General features: G+C 42.4%; 1 protein-coding gene across 35 annotated transcripts in view; it reads right to left on the bottom strand.

The window, feature by feature from the left end:
- Positions 1-7,072: 7,072 nt before the first annotated feature.
- The window catches only part of Snap91 (synaptosome associated protein 91), a 117,321-nt gene continuing 108,416 nt past the window's right edge, over positions 7,073-15,977 (bottom strand). For 21 of the 35 annotated variants that reach the window (XR_013052838.1, XR_013052846.1, XR_013052841.1 and 18 more), the window contains 4 exons: positions 15,687-15,770; positions 14,969-15,073; positions 10,331-10,433; positions 7,076-8,471 (listed from right to left, as the gene is read on the bottom strand). Coding sequence is in view for 21 of the 35 variants with exons in the window: in XM_042281345.2 (XP_042137279.1) it covers positions 10,341-10,433; positions 14,969-15,073; positions 15,687-15,770 (282 nt within the window). In the remaining 14 variants the exon portion in view is untranslated. Of the gene's footprint in view, positions 8,472-10,330; positions 10,434-14,968; positions 15,074-15,686; positions 15,771-15,977 lie in introns of all 35 variants that reach the window. The other 14 variants (XR_013052844.1, XR_013052850.1, XR_013052842.1 and 11 more) reach the window with 5 other exon arrangements.

Here is a 15,977-nt window from a genome sequence, read left to right as displayed (position 1 = left end):
TACTTTTCCTGTTACTGTGATTAAAAAAAAAAAAAAAAAAAAAAACCCAACCTAACAAAAGCAACTTCAGAATGGCTTAGTTTTTTTTCTTATATTTGTGGCTTTTCTAAGGGTGTCAGCAAAATTAATACATGATTCTGGAAATTATGATTATAGTTGCACGGAACCAATTAACTATGCTGTTTCATCTCATGTTTCATAGAGATGGACTGAAATGTTCTCAGCAGACTGGCAGAGCTGAAGAGCTAGCATAGATGTAGAGGAATTTGCATGTGTGCCCATTCATGAGCTGGGGAGGCCAGTGTGTCACAGTCTCTGTCCCAAGGTGGGTCTCCTCCCCTCCTCCACTCCTATGATATTCCTAAGCGGCCAGCTTTCAAGGTCAGGATATGCTTCAAGCCAAGATTCTACTACAAAACAGAAGTCGGACTTTATCCAGCAATGGGCTGAAAATAAAAGTCGGCATTTTTAAGACAGAGCTGAATTTAGTACTCTGCCACTGCACTTGGGGACAGTGGACACCAGAAGAAGGCTCTGTGGCTTGGAGAAGTAAGTGGCACACACCATCGTCCCCACCAAATAACCAGTTGTGTCACTCCATGTAGTCCAGGGTGTGACTGATGTGGCTCCTTAAATGGATGTCTTGAGCAGTCACCAGCCACAGATCACAGCATCCCTATACTAAATTAAAGCTTGTTTTTTGGTAGAGGCACGTAGGCCATCATGTGATAGGAAATCACCTTCCCAGGACTAGTAACTAAATTTCTCCATTCTGGATGGAGACAAGGACTCTGTGACTTTCCTATCCTAAAGTATTTAGAACATTTTTTTTTTTTTCTAGAATCATCTATCAAATTCAGCTAGAGTCTCAGGCTGTGAGCCTCAGATAGTACATTGGTTTCCCTCAATGTAGAGGTTTCCAAATTTTGCTAATAGCAAGAATGACCTAGTGAATTACCTTAGAAACCCAGGTGCCAGCCGGGCGGTGGTGGCGCACGCCTTTAATCCCAGCACTCGGGAGGCAGAGCCAGGCGGATCTCTGTGAGTTCGAGGCCAGCCTGGGCTACCAAGTGAGTTCCAGGAAAGGCGCAAAGCTACACAGAGAAACCCTGTCTCGAAAAACCAAAAAAAAAAAAAAAAAAAGAAACCCAGGTGCCAGGGTGCCATGAAGACCTAGCCTGAATCCCTAAGAGACTCCAGCATTGCAGATCTGACTAAGCTCTGGAGAGATGGCTCAGCGGTTAAGAGCACCTGCCTTATGCTTTTCTTATAATTTATTTCAAAAAACTTTGGTGAGGAGAATGGTAGTGTAAAGGATCAAACACATAGATGGCACTCTTGTTAAGTCTTTACAAAATGAAAAAAAACATTTTAGGAACAAATTGTTATAACATCATTTTCCTATAAGAAACAAATCAAATTTGCAAAATTCCTAAATGTATATGATCAGTTTACAATAAAAGAAAAAAATCAGTTTTATTTATTTCCCAGAAATTAGATGCTAGACTTTCTTTTCTTCTTTATAATTCATCTTATTATTTAGGTAAAATCAATACAACTCCAGGAACTCACCATGCAGAAGCATAAGATTTAACTCATTTTATTGAGTTAAATCTTAGGCTCTTCAGATGTGGAGGAAATTTTAGATTCTACCTTCCCTCAAAGTATGCACAATCTGGTGAGAATTGCACCACACACCAGAAGGCAGGAAGTGTGATACTGAAGAAGCACACTGAGAAGTGGGTTCTGCTAGAGTGGCCAAGCAGGCTGAAAGGAACCAGTTCTCGGAAGAAGTGACACCCAGACTGGCCAGCTTAGGAATGGGGAGCTGGAGGTGTGGGGACAGCCTGGAGCAAACCGGGTCAGAAGCAGTGAGAGGGTCACACAGTGTCCAACACAGGGCTGCAGACTGCAGTTAGCGCTTCGGCTGGTGAGCAACACCAAGAAGTAAGGCTTCCTGGTGAGGCTGGAACATGGAAGGCTTTGAACGGAATCCTTACAGCGCTTAGATCTTGCCGCCAAGAACTGATGCGGGTCAAGTCGGAGGAATGGGATCAGAGGGAACAGAGAGAAGGAAGCCCTCCTGCGGCACCTTCTGGGCTGCAGTGGGTGAGTCTGGGTAGAGTTTAGTCAAAGACCCAAAACTGCTGAAGGACATGGTGGTGCGAATAGGAAATGGGAGGCACTCAGGCCAGGGAAGGCTACACAGTGAGACTGTCTCCCAGGAGGGAGGGAGGAGAGAGGGAGGGGCGGAGGGAGGGAGGGAGGGAGGGAGGGAGAGAGGGAGGGAGGAAAATGTTTAGGACACTTGTTGGTTATAAAATGAAGGAGTTTAGAATTGGGGATGCTGGGCTTGGGAGACAATGAAAAAAGAAAAACTAGCTTGGAAAAAGAGGAGCTCCCTCACAGACACGTATGCCAAATAAATAAATAAATAAATAACTTGTCTTGTATTTACTGTAAAGGCAAAAAATGCTCAACCCCAAAGAAAGCCATGGCAAGAAAGTGAAATGAAAAAGACTATGAATTTCTGCAGTGAGTGACTCAAGGACACAGCACCCAGTCACTGCTGCATTTTGTTCTGACAAACAGTGACGATCACCTTTGTTTTTCTGCTAGGAAACAAAATGCTCCCTTTAACTTAGCTTGGAAAACGTTTTTTTTTTTTTTTTTTTTTTTCCATTAAGAGAAAGTCAGGAATTGCAAAAAATTATTTAATTTCAAATTTACAGCTGAACTACTATATATGGTCACAACTCAATATCCCTAATACTATCAAAATTTCATGCTTCAAAGGTACAGACGACTTAAGAATTAACTTCAGTTTTCCTTGGGGAATGTTTATATTAGTGTTTCAGACTATATAATTTAACTTCATTATAAAAAACATGATCAAACAAGCAAAAATCCCAAAACCTCCCACCCCCGACCCCCATTAAAATGAGTTAATTTACCTCAAAAACTGTTTCTTGCACTAACAGAAATGTACCACTTGGCATATCAGGGAGTGGTGGACAAGCCTTTAGTCCCAGCATTGAGAGGCAGAGGCAGGAGGATCTCCGAGTTTAAGGCCAGCTTGTCCACACAGTGAATACCAGGCCAGAGAAGATTAAATAGTAAGACAGTCCCAGGAAGGAAAGGAAGGAGGGAGGGAGAGAGACAGGGAGAAAGGGAGGAAGGGAGGGAGGGAGGGAGGAAGGAAGGAAGGAAGGAAGGAAGGAAGGAGCCACAGGACTGTTGCATCTGGAATCTAGTATTAACAGTTGGTTTAGCAGCAAAGCATATGATCATTGACAGAAAATTCTCTCCCTCAAGAGGTCACTTCCTGGCCCTGTGCAGGGCTCTACTCTGCAAGCCTGGGTGCACCTCCTAAGAAGGGGTCTCTAGGATATGAGTTTAAATTTGGCAATGGATCCGGCACGTGCCTGGCTGGACAATGTTTTCCAGCTGGCTTACATAGACATGCTAGTGTCACATGTAGTTTACATGTGGGACAGGTACTTACACTTACTGAATTTCAAAACACATACTTCTGTGGCTGTGCTTTATTATGGAATCTTACTACCTCCACCATTTAAACGCTTTTTAAAAATTTCATCTTTTACCAATCTTTCAATAGAAAAAAATCAAATCTATAGCAAAAAAAAATCACAGCAATTAAAAAATTTAAAACTTAATGTGTATAGGTGTTTCGTCTGCCTATGTGTTTGTGTCTGGCAGTGTGCCCGATGCCTACAGAGAAGAGGGCCTTGGAATCCCTGGGACTGGAGTTGCAAACAGTTGTGAGCTGCCACGTGGGTGCCAGGAATCAAACCCTAGTCCTCCGTTTTTAACTGCAGAGCCATCTTTTCAGCCCGCCCCACACAGTGATTTCCAAAAGTAACCACAGCAGTATTTACTGAGTGTTACACTGTGCCAAATGCTTTCCATTCATCAGCTAATATAAAATGTATACATATAGAAGGAGCCTCATTCCACAGAAGAGAAAATGAAAACTTAAAGACGTGAAGCAATTAGCCTGAGGCAACAGTGTGTGGTTGAGCTGGGAATTCCCTACCATGTAGTCATTCACATTCCTGCACAGGCCTCAGCATCATTCAAAAAAAAGTAATGTGGGGGCTGTGAGGCAGGCATTTGGAAAGTCACAACTAATGGTGGAAATGAGATTCCCCTCTCCCTCGCAAACATGCTCATCTACTGACTGGTAGATTTAGCAAATCTTTTAGATTTAAAGCAATGGTTCTTTAACCATGGTAGGTGGCTTCCTAAGGATCCCCACGACTCTTTCAGGGGCCTGTCAGATCAAAACTACTTCTATAATACTACTGTGTGTCTTTTCTCTTATATCACGCTACGCGCGTCTTCTCCCCATGTCACACAGTGGACTTTCCCAGCCAAGCACAGGCTACTGTAACAGATGGAATGCAGCAGTGGAAACGGGAACATGCTACCTTTTGCTAAGTCTAATTTAATGAGGTATGTGACAAAGACCTACAGGCAACCGCGGAGTGCCGGGAGTCCGAAAAACAGTCTTCCCCACGGAAGAGCACACCAACTGGTTATCCAACACCAAACTGCCAGCCCTGAACACCTACATACAAGTAACATTATATAGCCTGAGCAGGCTCTATTTAGGAATGTGCATGCGTGTAAATACACATATATACAAGTAATAACAATCAATGAAAATGGAGCCCATGGATTTGAAAGAGAGGACCGGCATACGGGAAGGTTGGGAGGGAGGAAAGGAAAGGGGAAATGATGTAATTATAATCTCAAAAAAGAAATTCAAAAAAGAAAAAATATAAAGAGGTGTGAAAATGGCAAAACACCACAGTTCTTCTAAATTTCTTTGTAGAAATTTTAATTTTCCACAAAACATTATTAATCTGGAATGTTTGAACACTTCTTCTGTAAAATAAAATAAATGGAAAAATTAAAATTTATCAGTTTTATTCTCTATACAGTAAACATTGACAGGCACAGTTCACATAAACAAAAGCCCTTAAAGGTCCTAAGTGAGTTTTCTGAATTCAAAGGGTCTTGAGATTAGAGAATTTGAAAGCCTTTGCTCTGAAAACCAATTATAGAATATTTTATAGTGGAAAATTAAGCCTGCATGTCAGATGTGAAAATGAACTTGGAAGATCAAGTACCAGAAGTTTGAGAGTTGAGCTAGGGGTAACTCCTGTCTCACTAAAACTCCAAACCGCATAGGCTTCCCCTTCTCCACTTGGCTCTACCCACAGGGGGGTTGAGTAATGTGTTGGGGTGATGCAGGCTGCCAGACACATGATATGTAATACACCCACACACTGACACACACACACACACACACACACACACACACACACACACACTGCATGTGTGTGCTTGTATCAATTTATGTGAACCATGTGCATTCAGGCACCCCCAGAGGCTAGAAGAGGGCACTGGGTCCCCTGGAATTGGATTTGCAATTGGAACAAAAGGTTTTGAGCTGCCACATGTGTGATAGGAACCAAACCAGGGTCTTGGGCAAGAGCAGTGACTGCTCTTCGTCACTAAGCCATCTCTCCAGCCCCATAAGCAGGCATTTTTTAACGTCCAAGGCAACTAATTAACAACAAAGTGCCACAAAACAGGGTTGTTTCAAAAACACAGAACGTGAGCCTTCAATCCAACACCACGGGTAAATTAGAGCTGTCCTGTAAAGTACCTCAAATTATGAGCCTTCAGTACCCAGAAGAGTTCATGCAGGGCCTCATCTATAAAACCATTCTCTCACAAGGACATCAAGAGTCTCTGAGTAGCCAAGATCTATGACACTCTTACAGTTTGCCTATTAAAAAAGTTATACCACATGGGACAGACAAGGGGGGGAAAAGCACACAAAAATTTAATCTTAAAATATTTTATCATCTAAAAGGTAATTTTATTATGACAACTAAGTAATACATGGTTAAAACGTACTCTATGAAAAAATTACCTGAGGGAACTGGAAAGGTGGATCTGCAGTTAAGAGAACTTGCTGCTTACGCACAGGACCCAGGTTCAGCTCCCAGTACTTACATGATGGCTTACACCTGTCTGTTTCAGGAGATCTGATGCCTTCTTCTTGGATCCACTGGAACCAGGCATGCACATGGTACACATACATACATACATACATACATACATACATACATACATATTCATGTCTATACAATAAATAACATGTTTTTTTAGTCACTGACATGATCTGATAATAGCTTCTGAGAAATAAATCTTAGGTAACCAAAGCAAATTAGTTTTACAACAGTCTCCTACCTGAGACTGGGTGTTTTTGTGTGTGATGCTTAGGAACAAACCCAGGGCCTCAGTCATATTAGGTGAGTGCTTTATCATTAAGCTACACTACAGTCCCAATACTAGACTACATTTTGGAGATGCTCTGGCATCCTAGCTGTAGACACAGTCATCCAGTTTTATTACAACAGGCCAGGGTAGGTTTTATGTGATAACAGTATACATATATTCAAGTGTGTGTGTTCAAATTGGGACCCAATTATTCTATTTTTCAACCTCCATGGTATTCTCACACTTTAAAAAAAAACTTTATTTGTATGTTTTAAAAGGAAGTTCACCTCAAAAGTAAACACATATTTTGTAATCTAGAACTTATTTGCTAGCATGATGGGAGTCCCCAGTTTAATGACAGTTCACCATTGCTTAATTTTACTGTAAAATGAAATTGTATTGCCACGGATAAAATTTCTTACCTTGAACATGTAAATTAATAAAACATTTAAAACAGATTTTTATTTTGTTTTAATTGTGCATATATATGTGAGGTGGGGTGGGTATATGTGCACATGAGTGAATGCCCACACGAACACCTGAGGCATTGGATCTCCCTGGAGCTAGAGTTACAGGTGGTTGTAAGCCACCCAATGTGGGTTCTGGGAACAACTCTGGTCCTCGGCGAGAGCAGTGCAAACTCTTAGCCTCTGAGTCGTTTCTCTAGCCCTCTCAACATTCTGTGTGTGCTGTGTATGTCATGTGACGCACATCTTTTCCTTAAAAAGTAACCAAAGATGGAAAGAATATGTTTGCATTTTCTTTGTTCAAGGTGTTTATTGCATCTCAGAGGGCAGACATGCATTGGGTTTTTAAACCAAAATACAAAGAAAAGCCATTTTGAAATTGGTTTTAGGTAATTTTCCCCCATTACAGTGTATGTTATCCCCACAGTAAATTCAGATACGACCACTTTAAAGGGTACCATACATCTATTAAGTAATTTGAAAAATAGGCAAATGCCTTTCCAACCCGATATGCTTTTACAAAGAGCTGCCAAGCCACTAAACAACACTGATCAACAGTGACCTTGTGTACACGTCAAAATCTTCAGCCAAGCCATCAGCACAGACAGTATGACAACAAACTAAAAATCAAAGAACACAGTATGTACATCAAAAGATACAATTCGCTGAACTGGTTTCAATCCTATCACGAAGGTACAACAGAACTCACTTTGAGCTCAATCAAACGATGGAGAAACACTAGTCTATAGAACACACAAAGAAACACTAACTGAACAGATGTACGTAAACCCACGGTGAAGGAAAAATATTTGCAGTTCTCTTTAAATTACAGATGTCTCTTGGGGCACGTTCATAGTCACATAAACAGCTTATCTTTAACTGCATTTTCACAGACATGATAGAAAGACTCCACTTTCCAGTGCCTTTGATCAAGAATGAATAAATAGGTCAATTTAGATGCAAAACCTGCAAATATAATTAAAATATATATCTTAATATAGCAGTGATAAATATGGACTTCTTCTCATATGATTTTTTTTCTCATTCTCGATAAGGTAGCTTCATCAAGGAGAAGTTTAATTATGGACATTAAACTTCATATTTTTTAAAATAAAATTTCTTAACATATACAGTGCACAAAAATAAACATTTCTCACAACAGTTGAAGTTTCTGTGATTGGAAAAATGTACTCCACACCGAAAAAGTTTTCATATATTTAAGAGTGTTTTCCTCACTAGCTGATAATATCACATTACGTTTGTAACAGAGGTACAGAAGAGAAGAGAGTTCATGGGAGGACTTGAGGGTTTGTCCAAAAGTTATAGATATATACACCGAAACCTTCAAAAACACAGACACATCTTTTCAAATGGCTCACCACACAACCGCTGCATCATCCGTCCATGGGCAACGTCCAGAAAAGCACTAAAGGCATTGGAAACACCCATTCATTGTTTACATCATACAACACACAAAGAATCCAAATACACTACGAGGTTGAGAGCAGGGATAACAGCTAAGGTAGGACATTCCTAATGTTCACTGTCACAGCTGGGCTGTGTGTCTGGAAGAGAAGTCACAGTCAGCACTGGGTTTGGTACTGGTGGCTCACTTGGAAACTCTGAGCATCAATCTTACTTGAAGTTTCCAATGTTATTTTTCCTATTCGGTCACAAAAATTGCAGCTGCAAAGAAAAAAAAAAACACACCTGAATTAGAAAACACACTGTACACACCCCTCAAACATTTTACCTCCCTTACAATTTTCCCTGACAGTGTAAAATGCCTGTACCCAAAAAAGGGTTCAAGATGAACAAACTCATATTTACAGTTTTCCAAACTCTTTAAGATGAGCTTAAAAATTCACTCAGGGAACTTAAGAAACACTTCTATGTATAGTTCCAGTTTAGAAAAAATATCTATCACTAAATCTTTCAAACTTTGACACTGACAATCTTTGTCACGAGACACTGAATCTAAGAGCTGATCTGTAAACATGGGTGGTGATAGAAAAGTGAATGGCAGTGACGTCCATGATTCTTGACGTTCATCAATGAGCCACTTAACAGTTGGACAAGTGTAGACTGGACGAGAAGGGCAAGCCCCGAGGCCGGTGCCTTCTCTTCCACCTCTGTCTACTTCATTCCCTTGCCGTTGCTCTTGGGAAATCCTGTCTAGGGTCAGAAGGCATCTCTTCATCACAAAATGTTTGTCTGTCTGCCTGGGGTGTGCATCCTGGGGACAGGGGCTGTCTCAAGGCTCCTTCTGTGTCTGTCACTTATCAAGGCTTTTAGTATGCGATGACAGCAGGAGCTTCTAAAAGAGGCTTCTCTAAGCAGTCCCTCGTCATTTCTGAGACAAGCTGCCGAGGTAAGTGACATCTTACACATCTACCTTGTCTTGATGCAAGAGGAACAGACAGAATGGCCACAAGGATAAAAAAATCTGACTGAGCTGTCAAGGTATTAAAATGTTATATCAACAGTTTCATTTAAAACAGATTCTTATTATGTGGCCCAGGTTGACTTCAAATCTCAATCCTCCTGCCTCAGCCTCCAGGGTGCTGGAGTTAAAGGCTTGGGTCACCATGCCTGACTACTGTTAACGCAAATACACAAAAATGTCAGGAGTTAATAAATGTAGGCAGTAGATATGTGAGAGAAATCGCACTGCACCATGGTTCAAAGCTCCTACATTCCTACTGTTCTTTTAGCCAGACCTTAGAAAAGCATTTCATGCTCAAGGATTAGTTCTTTCAGCTATTGAGTAGGTATGTAAAGTAATATTGAGCACATCTGTAAACAGCTGCTGACTGTGTTAGGTGCCGGGGCTGAAAGTAAGCATCCCCTTCCATCCACTTCCTCCCTCACGCTCACTGTGAACCATTCAGTAAATTAAATTCACGAAATGTAAGGTCAGATTGCCAGGAATTTAAAATTCAGCTTGAATAAATACAAAGGGTAAGAATCTAAGCTTTACCTTAACATGAAAAATAAGAATAAAGAAAAGATGTGGTTATGTAGCCAAATGCGTTTTTTAAATGACTTCTAAATCCAGTATTAGAAATGCTGGTGTCCTATGAAGTCTAGTCATCATGGGATAGGTACAGTGGTATCTCTCAGCTAACTTAGCGCCTGGGAGACTCCTGCCTCATCAATATAATTTTTGTGCTTTTCAAGATAAGGACAAATGACAGTTTTTTTTCTCCTATAGATTAACAAATTATGATTTTAAAAATTCACTGGTAAGGACAGGTTTTGATGTCATATTTAAAGCTCCAAGCATTCAAATCTATCTATCTATCTATCTATCTATCTATCTATCTATCTATCTATCTATCTATCTATTTATCTATCTAATTTATCTTCTAACCATCCATCCATCCATCCATCCATCCATCCATCCATCCATCCATCCATCCATCCATCATCTATCCATCCATCATCTACCTATAACACAGAAATAACAAACCTCAGACCTAGGACAGTTAAGCACTGCACAGCTCACTATAACAAGCTCACAGAAAAAGCTCAATATCAGATACCTTAAATTGTTTACAAGAAATCCTTGATGTTAAGATCCGCTAATGGGTCCTTGGCTGGAGGTTTCTTGGGACTCTGAGTGGCAGGTGTAGGGCTTGGAGAAAGCTAATGGGGAAGAGGCCAGCCCCAGAGAGCAGAAAGGGAAAGCACAAGAGAGTCAGGTAAGCATTAGGCAGAGCATATACCAGAGAAAACACACACAGAAGAACAGGTGGCTAAAAGGTAACACAGTGGCTTCACTCTGCTTCGTCTGGGTCGTGCCTAACTTTGGAGTGGAAAAATGCGCTAAGAACAGTGGTTGGATATTCTTGAAATTCTTTGACATCAGATTCAGCCAAGGTGAAGTATGGGGTCTCTGAGAGAACAGTTGGAGTTAGGAAGATGTGAGAATATACAGTAAAATACACACAAACATGCATGCGCGCGCACGCGCGCACGCACACACACACACACACACACACAGAGAGAGAGAGAGAGAGAGAGAGAGAGAGAGAGAGAGAGAGAGAGAGAGAGAAGTAATTTTTCTATGCCAACAGCATTCTTACCTTGCATTGTTAGTAACATCAAACTATTAAGATAAGAATTATACAGCTTTTCTTACAGTAACAGTGAGTTGCAGGGGCAACTGAGACATGAGTTTGCAGATAGTATGGTAGGAAATTACTTTAAATTATTAACTAACAATGCCAGTGCTTCACAGAAATTATTTTAAATGAAACAAAGCTTTGGGGGTAGTGTGTGTATCAGATGAACAAGTCATTTCCTAGCCTCATATCCAGCCCATCCAGGCTTGCAGCAAAGGACCACAGATCTTCTCTTGTGTGTTCATCCAACACTGTAATTGTCAAGTGCAGGAGAAACTCCTGGGGGCTCCACTTTTCAGGACTGTCAAGGGAAAGCTTAAAAGGTTTGCAGGCAGCCTGTCTGGAGCCATGATTGACATCTCTGTTTAGAAGCCAATTCACCTCAAGATGATAGCAGTTCCTGAAATCTGGAACTGTGGGGTTGGGTGTCTGTATGTGTGGTTCAGGAAGGATAGCTCCAGAAGCCAGGAGGCTCAATCTGTTCCTATGTCCAATCTACTGACTGTAGTGTCCACCAATCTCACCTGTAAAACTGAGGTAACATTTCACAGAATGTCAGGGAAAATCAATGTTAAAGCTTGAAAACTGCTTGGCAGAAATTGAAGACTTCCTCCACAAAATGTGAGAAGATAATATGACAACTAACTAAAATAACAGATGGCCCAGACACAGGAAATAAAAAAAAGCTTTCTATGGGAAAGCTGTAAGTACAGGTTTGCTTATTCTATTGGCTATGTATGCTTTCTTTTGCACAGAGGAAATACAATCTAAACATTAGGCCAGGTATGGTGGCGCACACCTTTAATCCTAGCACTTGGGAGGCAGAGGCAGATGGATCTCTGTAGGCCAGCCTGATCTCTACAGTTAACTTCCAGGCCAGCCAGGGCCATATAATGAGAACTTGAGTAAAAAAATGCTTAAATAAATATTACATGAATATTGCATACTATTCCATGACTGACTATAACATCAATTATTAAAATATATTTCATGCTATCATGTTTTTAATTTTTATTCTTCAAATCAAGTAATAACTGATGGCATTATACAAGAGAAACAACTACTTTACGGAACAAAATTAACTCATTTCACATACTGAAAATAATAATGTTTAAAAGCGCTGAGTAAGTATCCTATAAGTAAGACAATGTAAATATCTGTTTGGTACATTTAAGATGCCACAGGAGTGAAGACATTTACTGACGTCACTAAATTCAACTGGAGCCGTTGGGTTTAGTTTGCTCAGCAAGCTGCTACTGAAGTTATAATTTTGGGTTCTCACTCTGTCCAAGCCAGCTGCTCAGGGCAAAAAAGAAAAAGTCCACAAATGCCTCTTTATTTTACAGACAATTTAAAAGAAGAATCAAGAGAGGGAGACTTCCAGCATGGCCAGTATTAGCAGCAAAGCACTTAACAGCGGATGCTTTTTGCCTTCCTATAAGTGGGTGGTAGAGTAGGGAATTTGGCCGCAGTAAAAACAGGTTTCCCCTTCATTGAGGATCCTACTAGTAATGTCTTAAGTGAAGGGCGTGACTTTGTCATTCAGGGGTTCTCCTGGAAGCCCCCTCTCTATACAGGTTAGTGTTTTTTTTTTTTTTTCCCACCAATTAGATACAAGTTGAAGTCATCTGGGAAGAGGGACCCTCAACTGAGAAAAAAAACTTCCATCAGATGGGTGGACAAGCTTGTAGGGCTTTTTCTTGATTAATGATTGATATGGGAGGACGTAGACCACTGTGGGTGGTGCCATCCCTAGACAGGTGGTCCTGGATGGTTTAAGCCAGGAAGCAGCATCCCACCCACGGTCTTTGTCCTGTCTCCAGGCTCCTGTCCTAACCCTTCATGATGGACCATAAGCTGTAAGCTGAAATAAACCCTTTCTCCCAAGTTGCTTGTGGGCCTGGTGTTTCTCATAGCAATAGAAAGCTAACCAGGACAGCCCCTGATAGTTTATGCTAACAATGTGACTCATAGGCACCCTTCCCTAATGCATGCTGAGCTGACTCAGAGCAGATGGAGGCTGGCCATACCAGAAAGGCTACAGTTATTATGTTGTGGAGTCTTTGGGCCACATAATAGCAAGCATGGCCTCCAGGGTAGGGAGGGACTGGAGACTGAGTTCAACTCATAGTTCAATCAATTATTACCATGTAACGAGGCCTCACTAATGTCATACCTAAGCCAGAGTGATCTTCCGCAGTTGGCAGTACTGTCATACACTGAGGCTAGAAGCAACTTCATGCTCGGACCTCTCTCCGATGTTCCTGGCATCTCACTTCCCCCAGCTGTAACTAACCTGTATCCTTTCACATCGATAAAACTATCACCACAAGTGTTGCATTCCCCTGAGGTCTGTGAGCCACTATGGTGGGTCTAGGCAGAGGGAGGTCACAGAGAACCTGGGTTGTGTATACAGCTTGTCCGCTGTGATGATGGCCCTGGGGTCTCCCAAACTTAGTGTAGCTGGTGTTGAAGGAGAAGGGATTTGTATGGTGGCTCTGAAGTTTGGGAGCTCAGTGCCGCTGTTGTCAGAGTGCAGGGTAGACCCCGCAGTCTGGCTGGACGACTGTGACTCCACACTTGGCTGGATGTGGTGGGAAACAGCTGGAATTCCAGCAGGTGGGATGGAAGCCAACAGTATGGGGCCAGTCTTGGCTCCATAGCGAATCTGAGACCAGTCTGGGCTGCATGAAAGCATCTTTAAAAAATAAAAATAAAAAAAAAAGAACAAAAGAAAAGAAAAAAAACCCACCTCCAAACCTAACTCATCACTGGGACACATGTACCAGGTACCCTAAATGAACCATTCTGAATAGAGAAAAAGAGAAGGACCTCTGGGTGCTTAGCTCTTTGTCACTGTCTCATGCCCCACACCCCACACCCTGCACCCTGCACCCCGCCCACCACACCCCACAGCCCACACCGCTTCCATGCCCCTTTACTCCTGAAGCAACAGCTGTGAGACAGCCATCAGGTAAGAACACCTTTGACACAGCCACACTGAGGCAGGACAGAGAGGCAGGGAAAATGACAGGACCACGAGGGAGGCAGGAAAGGAGCCCTTCACCCTGGAGTCTGATTGAAGCAAGAATTCCAGCCCAACTCACATTTGGTGTGAAGGCTAACATAGAAATAACATTCCTTTCACAGAGAGGTATTTTATGTTAAAATAACAATGGACCGTGCTTAAGAACCTTGAGTAGGGTTTTCCAAGAAGTAGCCCGGGAATCGTAAACAAAACTGTTCACAATGTTTACAGTACAGACATCCTACCTCCTGGCATCCCTGTGATCTAGACCCTGACTTATAAACTGTAAACCTGCCACTGCTGCCCAAGAACTGCCCAGTGATCTCTCTTAAGGCCAGTAGCACTCTTTCAAGATCGTGGCTTCAAACCCACCCAAAGCATATACCTGACAGTGAAATGAGACACAAGTCCACGACCACGGACTGCGTCTTTCTTTCTGAGTAGCTTCCTTGTAACCTTCCTGTCCTATCTTTTTTTTTTTTTAATTAAGAGGTTTTCAATTCATTTTACATATCAACCACAGATTCCCCTGTTCTCCTTCCTCCCACTCTCCAGCCTTCCCCCCAATCCACCCTCCATTCCCACCTCCTCCAAGACAAGGTCTCCCATGGGGAGTCATCAGAGCCTGGTACATTCAGTTGAGGCAGGTCCAAGCCCCTCCTTCCTGCACCAAGGCTGAGCAAAGTGTCTCACCATAGGCACTAGGTTCCAAAAAACCAGTTCATGCACTAGGGACAGGTCCTGGTCCCACTGCCTAGGGGCCCCCTAAATAGTTGAAGCTAAACTTCCTGTCCAATCTTTATTAACCACTAATTCCTGCTTCACACTGGTTAGTCCTGAAATATTATTTTTATTTTCAAGCCAGGAAACTCAGTCTGGCCCGAATCCCTAAAAGACTAGAACTCCTCAGGCTGCTGAGGGTGAAGAGTGGAGCTGTGCCTCTTGCCTCTGTTCCTCACACGACTAGCAGCCTGACGGTTTTATGTTTAGGAGTAAATGCAGGGTGCTGTGAACTTTAAGAAACTGACCTGGGTGCCCGGCACAGCTGCAGCTCCAAAGGGCGGTCTCATCATGGGCTGTGCAAACATGACCGGCTGCTGAGGCATCATGGTCATGCCTGTCCCTGCAGGAGGCTGCAAAGGAAGGAAGAGTCAGAGCAGGTCTGGGAGCCACGAGTGCATAACCAGACATGCACACCACCTCTGACATGCTTTGGACAATCTCTGCGAAAACCACGCAGGTAGAAACTGTGAGTTATTGTGTAACCTTGGACTCTGGGTGTCGAGGCTGTCAGATGGGGAGAAAGTCCCTGAGCTGTGCGTATAAGCCTGGCTGGCCATGCGGCATCCTCATTCCAATCAGGGGCTGTGTATTCATCTCCTGTTGGAGTGATTCTTGAGGAGACAAAAGCTAACTTCCTTACGCAGGATGGCCCTAAAATGTGCCGATGATAAGGTGCAGAGTGAAAAGCCCCCGTATAGAAAGGGTTGTTTTTTGATGACTGAGCTAATGTATGCAGTAAGTATCATCCCCCCCAATGATACAACAACGTGCTGTAATTTGATGGCAATATATGTATACACAGCGTAACTGCTTCCCCACTTCCTGGCTAGGCTGGTTGAGGCCCAAAGTAGATGATTTAAGCTGTCGTTTCCTTTCCTGTATTTCCTGTAGGAGTAACTGTTCGTTTGAACACTTGTAAAGATGTCAGGAGCGTCAACTACAGGTTTTTGGCACATCACTCACCATTCCAAATCCTGCTCCAGGTTGCCCAACAGATGGGGCCCCGGCACCCGGAGGAACTGAGCTGGTTGGAGGAACAGTGCCCTGCTGCACACGCATGCCCACAGAACCACACAGAACAGATTAAAAAAGAAACAACATATCATGGTTTTAAAATGATAGGCTGTAATTTTAAAATGTGTGCATTTCAAATGTGTGCATTTCAAGCACTCTCAGACATCCCTTCTAAAATTTAAAAGCTGACTAGTACCACAGCAATGGTTTGAGGTTCACTTCTGCCGTCCTCTGTTTATT

This window comes from Peromyscus maniculatus, chromosome 7 (assembly GCF_049852395.1).
Source record: "Peromyscus maniculatus bairdii isolate BWxNUB_F1_BW_parent chromosome 7, HU_Pman_BW_mat_3.1, whole genome shotgun sequence".
In the NCBI taxonomy this organism is placed as follows: domain Eukaryota; kingdom Metazoa; phylum Chordata; class Mammalia; order Rodentia; family Cricetidae; genus Peromyscus; species Peromyscus maniculatus.
This window is presented reverse-complemented; position numbering and strand designations above follow the sequence as displayed.